The sequence below is a fragment of the Lithobates pipiens genome, unplaced genomic scaffold (assembly GCF_037356315.1).
Source record: "Lithobates pipiens isolate NorthernLeopardFrog02 unplaced genomic scaffold, aLitPip1_a1.2 Scaffold_59, whole genome shotgun sequence".
Lineage (NCBI taxonomy): Eukaryota > Metazoa > Chordata > Amphibia > Anura > Ranidae > Lithobates > Lithobates pipiens.
The window spans coordinates 3,422,201-3,440,601 of record NW_027507880.1 but is presented as its reverse complement, the minus strand read 5'-3'; the positions used below and the strand labels follow the sequence as shown (position 1 = coordinate 3,440,601).

The 18,401-nt window shown below is 42.5% G+C and overlaps 1 protein-coding gene across 1 annotated transcript; it reads left to right on the top strand.

Moving 5' to 3' along the window:
- Nucleotides 1-4,096: 4,096 nt before the first annotated feature.
- Nucleotides 4,097-17,094, top strand: LOC143958179 (cobalamin binding intrinsic factor-like). Its single transcript, XM_077467651.1, has 4 exons — nucleotides 4,097-4,250; nucleotides 8,453-8,597; nucleotides 13,684-13,802; nucleotides 16,932-17,094. The coding sequence occupies exons 1-4, from the start codon at nucleotides 4,184-4,186 to the stop codon at nucleotides 16,991-16,993; spliced, it is 393 nt and encodes a 130-aa protein (XP_077323777.1). The 5' UTR covers nucleotides 4,097-4,183; the 3' UTR covers nucleotides 16,994-17,094.
- The last annotated feature ends 1,307 nt before the right edge of the window (nucleotides 17,095-18,401 follow it).

Sequence of the window (18,401 nt, the reverse complement as noted above, 5' to 3'; positions counted from 1 at the left end):
CACCTAACACCTATACCAGTCCTGAAAAGAACTTTTGTGTACCAAATAGCTAGTGGTTTATCTCTCCCTACTCCACACAGGAACCTGTCCCTATCGTAACAGAAGAAAGAATGTAAAATGGCCACCGGATCGGGTGTATTTATAGGTTAGGGGGAATGTACAAGTGTCCATGTGCTGTCATGTCTCAATTGGCTGTCCTGTATCACATGATAAACGTGTCACCAAAGGTTAAAGTTCTTGTATACATTAAACACGTAAGTCCGCCGCGGCGAACGACGGAAAAAGGCGTTCGAACGTGCGGACCGCGAATGTCGGAAATTCGCCGCGAAACGACCGCCGGGCGAACCGTTCGGCCATCACTATTTGTGTGTTCCGTTGCTCCCACTGGGCTCAGTGATGGCTGCTCATGTGCCTTCTTAAGGCGGTCGGCGGTGTTGGGCTTACCGAGACTAATGCGTTGACTGCAAAGATTGCAGATGGCAACGCTATTGTCAGCGACACGTTAAAAAAAGCCCACACTGCAGAGCCATGTGCCAGTGTCCTGGGAGCGCCAGATGTGACCGTACATGGTCGATGACTCGTTCCTGATACATTTGCAGTCTGCTTTGTCCCTCCTGTGCAATGTAAGTTATTCCTGCTTCTCCTCCCTATCTGCTGGTCCATATCTTCCTCTGAACTCCCCTCCTCTTCCTCTCTTGTGGGCACCCACGTGACATCACTAGACACGTCATCATCAACGTCACCTTCCCCACCGCTATAAGTATAGATCTCGGAGTAGGCAGCAACACCGGGGACCAACCTCCTCCTTGGGCTGATCTGGGTACTGTCGTCAGACTGCTGAGTAGCGGTAGTTGCTGCCTCCTCTTCCTGATCCAATACCAAGAGTGGCTGCGAATCAGAAATGTCTTCTTGATATGGATCAGAAAATAATTCCTGTGACTCAAGCGGAAGGTATGTGGTGGTGGTAGTGGTGGTGGTGGTGTTGTTGGTGGTAGTGTCTTTGGGGGTGCACATAGCAGAGAGTGAAGAAGAGGGTGCAGATCGAGAGGATGAGGAGGGTGCAGAAGAGTAAGGCTGAGTGAGCCACTCAACCAAGTCTGGTGCGTCCTTTAAAGTAATTGAACGCACCTTCTGCAACTTCCCACTTTGGCTCAAGCCTGTTGCTCCTGCCCTACCCCTAACACCCCTGCGGAAGGGCCTGCCTCTTCCTCTGCCTGTCATTTTTTAAATGACCCTGTGACAAAACTCTCAGTCCCTATACCGATGAAGGACTGCTGCAGTATAGGGCAGCGGTCAGTAGTAGTGCACCTCAACCCTATCTATTGTGGACCGATACCGGTCCTTACAGAACAGCAGACGGTGCCTCACTCAACCCTATGTACTATAGCACCCTACACCAGGTTATTACCAGTCCTTATAAGGACCTTTGTGGAACAATTAGGTTGTGTGTGAGTGATTAGCAAACTGCAGCAGAAGGGCAGCAGTTAAGTATAATATTCTTTCTATATTTGGAATAAAGAATATTATACGTGTACAAGCCTATTACCATACCAGTCCTGAAAAGAACCTTTGTGGAACTAATAGTAACAGCTACTGATTAAACTGACCCTAACTGCCTCACACACAGCTTCCTGCCTGTCCCTATATAAACTGACAAAACAGAGGCTACTGGAACAATAACTGGAATAGCACTTTTTTGGACCTGATAGTAACAGCTAATGATGACGACTAAACTGACTGTCCCTACAGCAGACACACCGTCCTGTCCCTTTCTCTAAACTGACAAAAGACACTCAGGCTGCTGCAACAATCAGTAGCACAGCAAACCTATATACACCTAACACCTATACCAGTCCTGAAAATAACTTTTGTGTACCAAATAGCTAGCGATTTGGGTCACTGCAATCTCTCCCTGCTCCACACAGCAACCTCTCCCTATAGTGACAGAAGAAAGAATGTAAAATGGCCGCCGGATCGGGTGTATTTATAAGTTAGGGGGAATGTCCAAGTGTCCATGTGCTGTAATGTCTCAATTGGCTGTCCTGTACCCCATGATGGATGTGTCATCAGCTCTTTTACACAGTAAAAACACGGAAGTCCGCCGGGCGAACGGCGGCAATAGTCCGCCGATCGGGCGGACCGCGAACAGCCGAAATTCGCCGCGAAACGACCGCTGGGCAAACCGTTCGGCCATCACTAGTCCTGGTTACTCAAGCATTAAATTCCCAAAGTGTATCCCTAAGCCCATCCTGCACCCAAACTAACTTTAATAGCAATAAAGCACAAAAAGATGCCCCCCTGCCTGGTTGTTGAAAATGAGACTGTCTGAGCTGTTGTGTGCCTGGCTGCCTGTATACCTGAACAGGAAGAGAACCTGGGGCAAAAAAGTGGGGCCTGATTGGGGTCTGTGCTACACTTGCTAAAGTAGCACGAAATGCGTTGACCCTTTACTTTGTTCCCACAGTGTCTAGATGCTGTATTTAGGTGATTTTACTGTTCCAATAAAGCTGGACGTTTCTTCAGAGAGCAACTGCCCAAATCCTTGGGGTTTTCCATATCTATACTTCTATTCATATCAGTGCTTTCAGTGTCTTTCTTTCACGCAGGTGGGTCAGAGGGGCTAAGGTTGTTCTTGGAGTCAAGGTGCAGAACAGAGAACCCGAATTACCAAGCTGCTCCTTCGTTGGTAGTGATACACATAGGAATATATGGGGACTCTTTTGCAGGTCATGGAAGAAGAAGAGCTTAGCTAGGAGACTTCGACATCAGTGGCTTTGCAGAATCCAATGGGTAGCACAGTGAAGATCTTGGGGGAGCAGGGATAAGCGAGTATAAGACTTTTTGGGGGGGGCGTGCTGGTGGAAGAATAATTTAAAGCATAAGCACAGTTATTTTTTTATAAGCATTCCTTGCTATCCAAAAAATAGTTATAGCTAAACTTTAATGGTGATCTCCAGGTTTTGACCCAAATTTAGCTCCAACCCCTCCACCCCCCTAACTCCCACTAAAGTACATTCCAGGATTGCAACATTTTATATTTTACTTTGTTCCTGTTGTGATAAGCTTTTACAATTTCTTCCTCCCATGTCATGACTAGGTAAAAAAAAATTCTTATAGGGGCAGCTGCTGGGAGATAAATTCCAACTTACACAAGCATGGCCCCAGAACAACATCTCCTAAGATCCCTTTCTCTACACAAAATCTGGGGGAAGGCTTTTAGGAAATAATTAAACTAACAATAATTAAAAAATAATAATAATTGTTTTTCCAGAAAAAAAATCAATGTGTACATGTTGGGCGGCACAGCGGTAGAGTGGGTAGCACTCTCACCTAGCAGCAAGAAGGGTCGCTGGTTTGAATCCCAACCATGACACTGCCTGGAGTTTGCATGTTCTCCCTGTGCCTGCGTGGGTTTCCTCCGGGTACTCTGGTTTCCACCTACACTCCAAAGACATGCAGGTAGGTTAAGTGGCTTCTGTCCAAAATTGGCCCTAGTATATGAATGGGGACCTTGGATTGTGGCTCCTTGAGGTAGGGACCGATGTGAGTGTGCAATGTACAGTGATGGGAACAATTGTAGACACTCAGATTGAACTGGATGGATTGGTGTCTTTATTCAACCTTACTAACTATGTAACTATGTGGAGAAGGACAAACATGGGTGGAGCTTTGTAGTCCAGCAGAGAACTTAAGGAGCACTACCAATGCTGGGATTTCTGTGCAGTACAGGGAGAATTGTCAAGTTCACTACAGAAGTCAGGAATTCACTGGATTTTTGGCAGATCAGCAGGTTTTATTTTTATCTACTTGCAGTTTTTTTTGTAGGGATAAAACATATGGAAAGGTGCATGTATTGCATATGTACTGTTTTTTTTATTTATTTTGCCCTGTAATAAACTTTAAGGCAGTAGTAATAACATCTTTAATATGTTAGAGGTCACCTTGTAATATGCAGGCTTTTACTTTAGCAGAGTAATGTACACAGCCAAATCTCTCCTGGAAAACCTAGCTTCCAACTACCTTTTATTTGCTGAGCCAAAAGATAAAGGTTTTCGATAATGAGACGTGTTCCACTGGTGGTTTGAGTAAGAGGAGAACGTGACTGGGTGGTCACATGAGAATATAAAGAGGAGTTGATAGCATAGGTGTAAAATTTGTACAAATTCCGACCAGAAAAGGAAACATGTTAGCTTATCTGCTCTGTGTGGTTTGTCTGTTGTGCCTCCAGAACACGGGAGCACAAGAAGATGGTAAGAGGGTCACCTGTGGACCTTTGTTTATAATGCTGATAACTCCTTTTAGCTGTAATAAGAATAGCAATTAATTTTCATCATTAATTAATGCAGTTTCCAAAGCAAGCAAAATAATTTATTTTTAATTCTTTAATTTCTATTACTTTGGACACCAGTTCACAAAAAAGGATATCAGGGAACTGGCGAAAGTGCAGAGAAGGGCACCCAAACTGATAAGAGGCATGGAGGAGCTCAGCTATGAGGAAAGATTAGAGGAATTTAATTTATTCTCTCTTGAGAAAAGATTATGTGGGGGTTGATATGATCATCATTTATAAATACATATGGACCATAGTGACCCCCCTTCAAAGTAAGAGCTGTGAAAATGTTGAATAGACACCTTCAGGAGCTAGTTCTGGCCGGCTCGGTGGATTTTTTATTATTTTTCATAGAGATGGATATATTGCTAGATGCATGAAATATAACTTAAACTTAATATTAATAGACAATAATGCCAGTATTTATTAGTCCAGGGAGATCCTGATTGCCTTGGGGGATCGAAAAGGACCCCCCCCCATCCTATAATTGTACCATGCTTAATAGGGCTTTTGTTGCCTTCTTCTGGATCAGTTGTAGGTATAGGGCTCTGCATATGAAGGATTGTTATGTATTTTCTTCTATTGGTTTAACTAGATGAACTATGTGTCTTTTTCCAACCTCAACCATGTAAATATCAAGGGGCTGACTATTAATTTTGAAGTACCCAATCAAGTTCAGTAAACCTAAGGCCCCATACACACTATACAAGTTTTATGATTTCTTTTAGATTTACCAAAACCATGTAATGCAAGGACCTGCCTTATTGCATACGAATTGAAACTCTTAGCCCTTGTACACACGGTCGGAGAGTCTGACAACCAAATCCGTTGGATTTTGTCCGACGGATTTTGTCCGAAACTGTTGTATACACACGGTCAGACAAAGTTGTCGGAAAATCCGACATGATTACGTTATTTCGTTACGACGGGACTACGTTCACGCTAGTAGCCAATAGCTTTGGTGTAGGAATTTGATCTGAGCATGCGTGGCACTTTGTCCGATCGGAATTCTCGACACATGATCGGAGTATGTCCGATCGGAGCATTTTGTCTGAAAATTTTACTGGCAAGTTGGAAAAGTTGGTCCTTCGGATACTCCGACGGAAACAGTCCGATGCAGACCACACACAGTGGGAATATCCGACAAAACGGTCCGATCGGACAATTCCGTCGGAATCTCTGACTGTGTATACAAGGGCTAAAGGTTTGACCTCATATTATATGGTTTTGTTAAATCTAAAAGAAAAATCTACAGAAAATTGTATAGTGTGTATCCAGCTTTAGACCCACAACAATCGTGATGATAGTTTTAGTGACATTTTACAGTTGTCAATGAATTCATTAAAAGGGTCAGTCCACCGAAAAACTCATGTTTTATTATTTTGAAAATGCTGAAGCATTAATACCTTTTTAGACAGTCTCTTCTCTTGGGTTCTCTGTTCATGAGTTTCCAGATCTGCACGCTATCTGTGTCCATTATTAGGGACTGCTGGATTTTTTTTCATACATATTTTTTATATTAAAGATAATGCAATTGGAGTAGATGGGATACACAAAGGATCCAGGAGTTGATTCAACCCACCAGACTCCACGCATCATTTTTGTGTTAATGTGTTGACTTGGATGCTTATAAATAAAGTTTGTTCATTGTTTAGCAATGGATAAATCAAGTCTGGAAATGCATGCTTGTTTGTCGACTTTGGAGCCCCGCATCAATCTGATTTGCTCTCGAAAACAGGCAAATCCTTCACATTAAATTTTAAATTAAATATATATATGTAAACAGAAATAAGTTCTTCAACACAAAAATTGTTAAATCTTTTTTAGGTGTGCCATGAAAATTTTTATCTTTTTGGTGCGTCACAAGATAAAGTTTGTGAAACACTGAGCTACAGGCATCATCCCAGTATCTTTTTTTCAGCAAGTGATTCCCTGTGTTGTAAAAGCCATCCTAGAAGCTAATTAGCAGCAAGATTGCTTTTATGACTGGTGGGAGGGGATGACCCCCCCCCCCCACCCTCCACAGCCCTATGACACCTCTCTGGGCTCTCCCGTGCAATCGGGGAGCCCGATATCTGATCCGGCAGTGTCGACGGGTTATCCTAGAGCTGGCTATCTCTTATGGTCTAGGAAGTCATTACGTCACTTCCAGTTATGGCAGATGTAAACAGAGCCCTTTTCTGCAAAAAAAAGGGGGGGGGTTTATCTCATGCTTTTCGGGGTAGAGGAGAGATCTGGGGTAATATAGCCCTCAGATGTCTCCATAAAGAGGACCTATCATGCCTTATTTCTATCACAAGGAATGTTTACAGGATTGGATGGGAATAAAAGCGATCCAACATTTTTTTTTAAGGGACAATGTAAAAAAAAAAGAAATAAAAATTTAAAGAGCCCCATACCCCTCCTTGCTCATGTGCAGTGGCAAACGCATAAGTAGGTTGGGCACATGTGTAAATGGTGTTCGCACCACATGCAAGGTATCGCTGTGAACGTTTTACCGAGAACAATAATTCTAGCACTAGACTTCCTGTGTAACTCTAAATTGGTAGCCAGTAACAAAATTTAAAGCATCACCTACAGAGATTTTTAAATATTGTAGTTTGTCACCATTCCACCAGCATGTGCAATTTTAAAGCTTGACATGTCAGGTATCTATTTACTCACTGTCACGGAACCCCCATCGCACTCCTCTTGAGTGCTTCCACTAGTACACAGTTTTCTCCAGTTTGAACCATTAGATATTACAGCCACTAATTGTAACCAAGAACTAGGTGAGACTAGCTCAGTTACAAACTGGAACATGGAATGTTTATTTGAACAAACTCACACCAAATATATACCACAGGACATTCCCCCCTCCTGGTCATATTACCCTAAGCCCTTGTACACACGGTCGGAGATTCCGACAACCAAATCCGTCGGATTTTGTCTGAAACTGTTGCATACACACGGTCGGACAAAGTTGTCAGAAAATCCGACGTGATTACGTTATTTCGTTATGACGGGACTATGTTCACGCTAGTAGCCAATAGCTTTGGTGTAGGAATTTGATCTGAGCATGCGTGGCACTTTGTCCGATCGGAATTCTCTACACATGATCGGAGTATGTCCGATTGGAACATTTTGTTGGAAAATTTTACCAACAAGTTGGAAAACTTGGTCCGTCGGATACTCCGACGGAAACAGTCCGATGTAGACCACACACAGTCGGAATATCCGACAAAACGGTCCGATCGGACCCATATTCCGTCGGAATCTCCGACTGTGTGTACAAGGGCTAACAATACAAACTGTAACCAGAAACGTAATTACAACAACTGACATACTATAAACATTACCTTAATTGGCCACCTGGATGGCTAGATTATTTGGCCCCTACAACGGACACATTATCATAAGTATAAACACATCCCAAAAATGTTTGCTAGGAGAGACAAAGTGTGTTCTAATTAGCACAATTAACAATAGAAACAGTGATCTCCCCCTTCCTCTGCCTAGTAGGCAACAGACTATAGTAAGAGACCTTAGTAGCAGACTGTCCGGCTCCTACATTGAAGAACATGAAACAGAGGCCCATGTGCTATTTCAATTGACATGTATAGTTCAGAATCAAACAAACCCGGACTAGACTTTATATATTTCCTTGGAGATATTGTGGATAAATATTACTGTCCCATCTGAAGTAATCCAAGCCACGTTCTCAGTGTCCATTAAGTGGTGGTCCATCATTAGAGAATGATCTACTCTCTCCCTGGACCATAGTCAGTGGGTAAGAGGCTTACTTCTATATATATATATATATATATATATATATATATATATATATATATATATATATATATATATATATATATATATATATATATATATATAAAATATATATATATTTTTTTTAAATTGGGTTATATAGTGTGTTTTTCTTTTTTAATTAATTAAAAAGTTTTTTTTTTTTTTAACAAAAAAAGCATTAAAAAAATTGCTGTGCAAATACCAGTAAAAAATGTCTATCAGTATGTGTGTTGTTGCCATCCAATACAGTTGATTTGGATACTGGATTTAAGTTTGTGTTCCTCCTCAATATCCCTACTCATCCCTGTTTTTTTTTCTTTTACATCCATGCAGTTGGCTTAATCAAAGTTGAATTCACAGTTGTGAATGACTTAATTGGGAACTTTTTTAAGGATTCCATTATTGTAGAAGTGAGGAAAGGGTCCACACTACTGCAGGTCATGGAAAAAGCTGCTGAACTGAACCCCAAGGAATTCAGGTGAGAACCTGCAACTTGACATTGAGAAAAGCTATTTCTTGTTTGACATTTGATAACGAAACACATGTGCGGTTCTCAGAGAGTGTTTATCAGCGCTCCTTGCTATAACCTCTATAGTTTTTAGAGGTCATTAAAAACTCAACTCCAGCCAATTTTTTATTTTTATTTTTTTAACCAGGCTGTATACACCATTCAGCCACAACATTAAGACAGATTAAGCGAATAACATTATCTTATTAACCACTTCAGCCCTGGAAGATTTTACCCCCTTCCTTACCAGAGCACTTTATGTGATATGGCACTGCGTCGCTTTAACTGATAATTGCGCGGTCATGCGGCGTAGCACCCAAACAAAATTTACGTCATTTTTTTCCCACAAATAGAGATTTATTTTGGTGGTATTTGATCACCTCTGCTGTTTTTATTTTTTGCGCTATAAACAAAAGAAGAGTGACAATTAAAAAAAAAAAAAAACACAATATTTTTTACTTTTTGCTATAATAAATATCCCATTTTTTTTTTTAAAAGAAACTAATTTTTTCCTCAGTTTAGGCCGATACGTATTCTTCTACATATTTTTGGTAAAAAAAAAAAAATCACAATAAGCGTATATTGATTGGTTTGCGCAAAAGTTATAGCGTCTACAAAATAGGGGATAGATTTATGGCATTTGTTTTTTTTTTACTAGTAGTGGTGGCGATCTGCGATTTTTTTCATGACTGCGACATCGTGACAGACATATCAGACACTTTTGACACATTTTTGGGACAAGTCACATTTACACAGCAATCGGTGCTATAAAATTGTACTGACTACTGTGTAAATGTGACTGGCAGGGAAGGGGTTAACACTAGGGGTGCTGCAGGGGTTAATTATGTTCCCTGGGAGTGATTCTAACTGTGGGGGGAGGGCTCACAAGGGGAGAAGACCGATCAGTGTTCCTCTGTACTGGGAACACACCATTGGTCTCATCTCCACTGACAGGATGTGGATCTGTGTGTTTACACACACAGATCCACGGTCCTGCTGTGTTCCCGGGCAATCACGGGTGCCCGGCGTATATCGCGGCCGCCAGGTACGCGCACCGGGTCCCGAGCGTCCTCCCATTCCCGCCCCCTAGATGGCCAGGAATGAGAAGACATCATATGACGCACGCCCAGGATGGGAGATCCCATCTGCGGGCGTCATATTACTATGGACGGGTAGGGAAGTGGTTGAAATGGCATCAGAATGTTGGTGAGATATATTAGGCAGCAAGTAGACATGTTGTCCCTGAAAATGATGTGTTGAAAGCAGAAAAAATTGGCATTGCAGTTTGTTGTGTAACTGCAGACTGGTCAGGGTTTCCCATGCTGACTCGTGCCACAGCCAAAAGCACCTACAATGGGCAAATGAGCATCAGAACTGGACCACAGAGCAATGGAAGAAGGTGGCCTGGTCTAATGAATCCTGGTTCCTTGTACATCATGTGGATAGCTGGGTATTTGTGTCACTTACCTGGGGAAGAGATGGCAGTAGGTGAAGAAAACAAGCCAGCTGAGGCAGTGTGATGCTTTGGGCATCTTCTGCTGGGAAACCTTGGCTCCTGCCATTTATGTGGATGTTACTTTGACACGTACCACCTACCTAAGCATTGTAGCTAACCAAGTACATCCCTTCATGGAAATGGTATTCAGCAGAATAACGTGCCCTGCCACAATGCAAAAATGGTTTAGGAATGGTTTGAGGAACACAACAACGAGTATAATGTGGTGACTTGGTCTCCAAATTCCTCAGATTTCAATCCATTGAGATTGTAGTATCTGCTGGAAAAACAAATCTGATCCATGGAGGCCCCATCTTGCAACTTACACGCCTTAAAGGATCTGGCTTGGAGCCAGATACCACAGCAATACCTTCAGTGGTGTAGTGACGTCCATGGCATGAAGGGTCAGGGCTGTTTTGGTGGCAAAAAGGGGGACCTACCCAATATCAGTTGGGTCATCATAATGCTATGGCTGATCAGTGTATACCCCTTCATTACCAGGCCATATATCAGTTTTCAGTGTTATGATACTTTGACAATTACTGGACCATGCTATAGTGTACCCAACTACATTTTTAAATACCTTTTTAAATGTTTTAATTTTTCCTTACTTTCCCTTACTTTCCCTTATGCCTTGTACACACAGCTGGACATTCCGACTGCACAATCCGTCAGATTTTTCCGACCACCAGACAAAATCTGTCGGATTTTGTCCAAAACTTGTGTTGCATGCACACAGTCGGACAAAGTTGTCTGAAAATCCGATTGTTCGGAAAGTGGTGACGTTCGTTGCATATGGCGGGACTACATAGAAGCTAGTAGCCAATAGCTTTGGTCTCGTAATTTAATCTGAGCACGCATGGCACTTTGTCCGATCGGAATTGTCTACAAACGTTCGGAAAAAGCCCAATCGGATTTTTTTGTCGGAAAATTTTAGATCCTGCTCTCAATTTTTTTTTCCGTTGGAATTTCTGACGGAAAAGTCCGATAAAGCCCACACACACACACGATCGGATTTTCCGACAATATAATCTGATCAGACCTTTTCCATCAGAAATTCTTACCGCGTGTACAGGTCATTACTTTCTGCCAGAAAACATAGCAAATAAAAATGCCAGGACAGGAAGAATGGTCAAACATTCCCATAGACACACTCCTAAACCCTGTGGACAGCCTTCCCAGAAGAGTCAAAGCTGTTATAGCTGCAAAGGGTGGGCCAACTCAATATTGAACCCTACGGACTAAGATTGGGATGCCAATAAAGTTGATGTTTGTGTGTAAAAGCAGATGTCCCAATACTTTTGGTAATATAGTGTATGTTGAGGAGCAACACGGGTCTATAATTGAAGACATCTAATTGTTTTTAATTTGACTGGGTCTTTTTAAAATGCTGTATCTCTTGTGCTCAAATTTTCTCTGTCACTTTGCTACTTTAGGGCAAAGTTAAAGAGTAACTTTAGGCTGGAGTCACACCTATGCATTTTTAGTGCTTTTTGCAGATTTGCACTACAGTCCATTTAACATGATTTCCTATGGAAGACGTTCTGTAGTGCAAATCTGCAAAATGCAAAAAAGCACAAAAAATGCAATATCCAGCCTAAACCCAACCCTTCTCCCCTAATTCACTTAAAGTAGTTGTAAACTCTCACATATACCCAGTGCAGTGACTGGCCTCAGGTGATACACAGAGATGAAGCAAATCCCCCCTACATAAGTTGTAGCTGTTTATCTACAGCTGTCTTTCCCCTACTAGACTTGTGCACAATGGAAAATTTTGTTTAGTTTCGGTTTGTTGTCATTCGTAAAATAGATCATTTTGTTCTGTTATATTCGTTATGTTATATTAATAAGTTTTCGGATAATTCGTTATTATTCATAGAGTGTCGAATTCATTCGTTCGTATTAGTTGAAATTCGATATTTATATATGTATAGACATTCGTGATAATGATTCGTAGTTTGGAAAGTCGTTTGTTTATTGAATCTTATAACACACAATGATAACGTCTCTTCTCCTCGGCTCAAATACAATACAACACCCTTCTAACTCAGTTCTCAGGAATGCACTTTGCCAGTAATCCATCCTCCGGCACAAAATTAATTAGCTGATTGGACTATAAGATTTACTTTGAGCTGACTTTTTGTTTCATTAGATCTTTAAAGAATTACCAAATCATGTCAAATTCATTCGTTATATTTCTTTCGTATTCGTTGTTATTCGTTATTTTTTTATTCGGACATTCGGATGCATCCGAATGTCTGAAAGATGTAAAACTCGGCCGAATTTCGCTTCGTTACGAAACGAATTGCACAAGCCTATCCCCTACATCCATTCAAAGTGTAGAAATTACACAGGATCTCTCAGCTCTGAAAAGCAGGGGGTGGAGAGCTAAGGTTACATCAGGAGGAGAGCTCTGAAAGCTCATTGGAGGGAAGGGACACACAGCACACAAGAACAGAGCTGAGGCTGTCAATCACCTCCCCTGTCACCATTTTTTCTTTGTGTCAGAAAAACACATTAGAAATGACTGATTGCTGATAGCAGAGGAATGACGCAATGGACAGAAATGACACTTAGTGCTCTGGATTGAGACAAGTACACCTCATAGAGGTATATGCTTTGTTCAAATGTCATATTTGAGGTTTACAACCACTTTAAGCTCACCTTCTCCGTGCTGAGAAGACTGGGAAAGGAAGGAAGGAGCAACTAGTGTGCAAAGAAATGGGAGTTTGAAAGTAGGTTAGGCTACTTTTACTAAACGGCTTTTAACCCAACTTCAAACACACATTTATTTGGACACCGGACACTCCTTCCTTTCTTTTCAAGTCTACATGTGGAAACGACCATAAGGCTGTTCCAAAAAGGCAGCAGCCCAAGCCCCATGAGGGTTCACCACCTCCATCCATTATTGGGTACAACCTACTGGAAGGGATTTCTTCCTACTTGCCCACACAACTACTCAACCACGACCAGTGACTGATCCAGTCAGTCCACCTTGGTCTCCAGCACAAATGAGTTGCCACGCTAAGAAGGGAAACTAAATAATTAAGGGTCATGGAGGCAGTCCTCTATGAGGAAAAATGAACTGAAATGAATTTATTCCCCCTTGAAAAGAAAGGCAACTAAGGGGGATATGATCACCTTCTACAAATACATAAATGCTCCATATACGATGGTCCTTTACAGTAGGAGCTTTGAAAATGGGACGTGGAGGCTTCCACAAATGGTAGTTTTAGATGATTTAGGAGGTTCTCCACAAAGGCTAGAGGTGTTTCTACATTCACAAAACATAGCTGGCTATTACTATGTAAGAAATAACATTGTAGAACATTGAGCCATGAAGTATCTGGTTGCCTTTTGAGACCCAGGAAGGATTTTTTCCAAGTAAGAACAAATTGCACCAAGACTGATCGTTTGCCTTTCAGTGGACAGAAGGATAGTTTAGCATGGACATTTTTTTTTTTTTTTTATTTTAGCTTGAAAAATATGTATAGTTTTTCAACCTATAAAAGTTCTGTATCTCTTAATTGTTCACTTTTATCATCTGTACTATACCTTTAGCTTCCAAACACAAGACTACCCTTTCGGAGTTTACATTACGGCCATTGGCAAACTTGCCGGAAGCACCAATGAAAAGACATACTGGCAGTTCTTTAGTGGTAACAATCCACTGATAGCAGGTAAGTACTCGGTGTGCCGTTCCTTATTACGGGTCTGACTAGAAATGCAGATTACTAGGCATAAGCGGATGAATAGCAATTTTCCTTTCTCTGAAATTTTGGGCGAATATTAGGAAATTTTTATGAAATTTTGCCAATTTGGCAAAAAGCATTGGAGTCAATGAGGAAGAAAAAATAAGGTGTTTTATAAAAATGGGCTTCCATAATTCCTGATTCCCGAAATTCTCTGTTATCTTTCCTCAAAACTCGCTCCTATTGCAGCAGCCCACTAAAAAAAAAAAAAAAAAAAAAAAGGTTTTTTCGTGCTCCCAAAAACCAACCCTACAGGTTTCACCTCTAATCGTGACTTCATCAGGGGTGCCAACTGTTCAAAGTGCATTGTGCAAGCAAAGTATTTGAAGTGGTATTAAACCCAAAAGCACGTTTTTACTATATTGCAGTTTACCAAATCTAAGCCCCTGTACACACGGTCGGACATTCTGCCAACCAAATCCGTCGGATTTTGTCTGTCGGATCTTGCTTGAAACTGTTGCATACACACGGTCGGACTAAGTTGTCGAAAAATCCGATCATTCAGAACGTGATGACGTAATTTCGTTACGATGGGACTAGTAGCCAATAGCTTTGATGTAGGAATTTGATCTGAGCATGCGTGGCACTTGGTCCGATCAAAATTCTCTACACATGATCGGAGTATGTCCGATCAAACCAGTTGGTCGGAAAATATTTCCAACATGTTGGAAAATTGGGTCCGACGGAGATTCGGACGGAATCAGTCCGATGCATACCACACACAGTCGGATTATCCGACGTCACGGTCCGATAAGACGCATTTCGACGGATTCTCCGACCGTGTGTACAAAGCTTTAGATGTGATGGCTGCATTTGTTTTCTTTTTTAGGCTTTCTTTCCTGTATTTTCATCTGGCAATCCAGCCAGTAAGTCTGTTTTTTTTAACAGAACAAGCTGTCATACAGATTTAGCATTTAGAGACATGAGCCACTAACAAATTGAATCTGAACTCCAGCTAAAACTGCTAGTCCATCTAACACTGTCCACCCTCCCAGAATCCTGCTATCCAAAGGTGTCCCCTGTGTTCCTTTTCCAGAGTGGGGGCACTCTAATACAAGACAGTGAGTTATTGCCCACATCACTAGGTGTAAACAGAGGGAAAAAAGCCTTAAAAAAAATAAAACTAATGCAGCCACCACATCTAATGATTGGTAAGCCACAATATATTACATTTTTGGTTTTAATACCGCTTTAAAAGTGCACTTAGTGTTTACAGTACATGCATATATGCATACAAGCTTATATTACATAAAGTTCCCATAATAAGGAAAACAGTATCTAAATCAGCCCTCAAATTTTCCACTCGCCACTTGTGGAAAACGAGGGCTGGCGAGGAGCTGGGCTTCCTGAGATCGGGGGGCAGGGTTGATCAGGAGCGATCTCCCTGGGGGAAGAGAACGCGGAGGAAGAGGAGAGCCACAGGATCACAGAGTGCAGATAGCACACTGTAACAGCTTACATTACAATTGCCTCTGCTCTGCTCACTGCCATACACAGCCCCACCTAGTCCTGACCTGCGCCAGTGATAGACAGAAAGTGGGTCCAATGCTGGGATGCCTTCTGTATATCACAAGCACAGGTCAGGAGGAGGCAGGGCTGTGTATTACGGCAAGCAGAGCGGATGTACAGTGGGTTATCCATGCTCTGTGATCCCACGGCTCTCCTATTCCTCCTGTCATGAGGCGGCCACCCTCTCTCGTCCTCTGCCCAGGTGAGGCTGGAATGGTGGGCATGGTGTGGTTGCAATAGTGGTCAGTGGGCACAGTGTGGCTGCAATAATGGGCACAGTGAGGCTGCAATAGTGGGCTCAGTGAGGCTGCAATAGTGGGCTCAGTGTGGCTGCAATGGTGGGCACAGTGTGGCTGCAATGGTGGGCACAGTGAGGCTACAATGGTGGGCACAGTGTGGCTCCAATGGTGGGGACAGTGAGGTTGCAATGGTGAGCACAGTGAGGCTGCAATGGTAGGCACAGCATGGCTGCAATGGTAGGCACAGTGTGGCTGTAATAGTGGGCACAGTGTGGCTGTAATAGTGGGCACAGTGTGGCTGCTATGGTGGGCAAAGTGAGGCTGCAATGGTGGGCACAGTGTGGCTGCAATAATGGGCACAGTGGAGCTGCAATAGTGGGCAAAGAGAGGAGGCAATAGTGGGCACAGTGAGGCTGCAATGGTGAGCACAGGTGAGCCTGTATCGATAGGCATGGGGGGGAGGTACTGATAAAGTTCTTGTTAATATTTATTTTTGTGACCTAATTCTTCATAAAACATTTAAGTGTCATTTCATGAGATAATTTATGAGGGCGTGTTTAGGAGATGGAATTTGGGGGTGGGGCAGGGAGAGATTGGGTGGGGCAACTGGTGGCGAGTAACCCTTGAGGCCTGGCTCAGGACTTGACATTTTGCGCCCTGATCTAAATAGATGTGCAAACAAAGAAAGACATGAAGACCAATAATACATGTAATAAAGAGCAAGTTTATTAAAATGATTTTTTTTCCAATTGATTTAAATAAAAATATATTTTTAGACATTTTGATGGTAATTTCAAAAGAATAAAGCGCACAGCTCACTGTAGTCATAGCCTCATATCCATTTATTAATCAGCCCAACTAAGAGACCAATCTATCCCAAGATGCAAACATGCCAACATGTTTCACCTGCCAAGAAGCTTAATCATGGGGACCCTATAGTGAGGGAAATACGTTGGATTTTTGCATCTCAAATGAATTGGTCTCTTTGTTGGACTGAAGTATAAATGGATATGAGGTGTTGAATACAGTGAGCGATTCCCGTCCTTCTTTTGGAGTTGCTGTAGAGTCCATTCTAGGAGCCTACAACTGTAAAGGACCTGCTCCGGTCATGTGTGAGAGCGGGGGATTAGAGCCTTGAATCGAGCATCTATCCTTGAATTAATTTCATAGTTAATGCTGTATCTATAGATGTTTGGATAGTGTATTGGGTTGAGGAGTGCTTGGGGAGGGGGATAGGGTTTTCCTCATTTAAAGTTTACAATATGAACTTGTGTAACTTACTTTACCACATTTTCTTTTGTCTCTGTAGGTGTCAGTGACTACATACCCAGCAACAATGAGCACATCATTGCCGTCTTCAGTAAATTCTAATCGCTAATCTATTTTTTTTTTACTTACAATTTTTGAATTTCTTGTATATAAATTTATCAGATGGTTTTATTCTACCGGTAAATAAAAGGAGCTAATAGGCACATACCTGTTCATCTCAATAAGTGACATGACCCGGGACATACCTCACCGCCTTCTGGAATGTAAACTTGGGACTTTTTTTGTCCACCTAAAACTGATAGAGTGGACATTAGTTCATGACTTTTTATTTTTATCTTGGGGACAATCAGATCTCTGAGCCAGGAATTCGAGGACAAGAATTGAGGGAAATTCTTACCAATAGGGTAGCTCTTTCACACTGTCCAAAATTACAAAAAAAGGTTTAAACTATAAGACTATATTGTGATATTATTTATGGTGGAGATGAGTTTTATCGGCCTGAGGTCAAGGGTATGCCTGTTAGACGTGTGCAATTAGTTTCATTCCCAAATTCATTGGGAAATATTCAAATTTACGAAAACCTGTTTAACAAATTTTTTGAAATTTCAAAAATTCGAAAGAACGAAAATCCGAAATATGAAAGAACGAAAATCTACAATTTGAAGATCTGAAAAATCGAAAGAATGAAAATCTGAAATTCGAAAATCCTAAATAATATCTTACTAACAACTATTACTACCTATTAACCACTTGGGATCCGCGCTATTGCAAAATGACGGCAATAGCGCGGACCCACATTTTCGGGACTACGTCTATTGACGTAGTCCCGGTTACGAGCGGCCTGCGCGCCCCCTGAGGGGCGCGCGCGGCGCGCTCTGTGATCGGCGAGTCCGTGAGACTCGCCTGATCACCGATCCGTGTAAGGGGTCGATCCCGACCCCTTATCACGTGATCAGCTGTCAGCCAATGACAGCTGATCATGTGATAAAACGGAGCCGGTAATCGGCTAGTATTCCTCCTCGCGCTGACAGCGCGAGGAGAAAAAAAAAAAGCCGATCGCCGGCGGCCGTGTTCGGGACATCAGTCCCGAACACGGCCAGCAATTTAAAAGGACACCTGCCCCCTGCCAGTGCCCACCTGCCACCCGCAGTGCCATCCTGAAATAAAGTAAGTGCCCCCCTGTCAGTGCCACCCAGCAGTGCCCATAGTGCCCACAGTGCCACCCAGCAGTGCCCACAGTGCCACCCAGCAGTGCCCACAGTGCCACCCACAGTGCCACCCAGCAGTGCCACCCACAGTGCCTCCCAAAATCTGCCTCAGGTGCTGCACCCCAGTGCCGCCCATCAGTGCCCAGCAGTGCCGCCCATCAGTGCCCAGCAGTGCCGCCCATCAGTGCCCAGCAGTGCCACCTATCAGAGCCACCTATCAGTGCCACCTATCAGTGCCCATCAGTCCCATCTATCTGTGGTACCTATCAGTGCCCATCCGTGCCACCCATCCGTGCCACTTA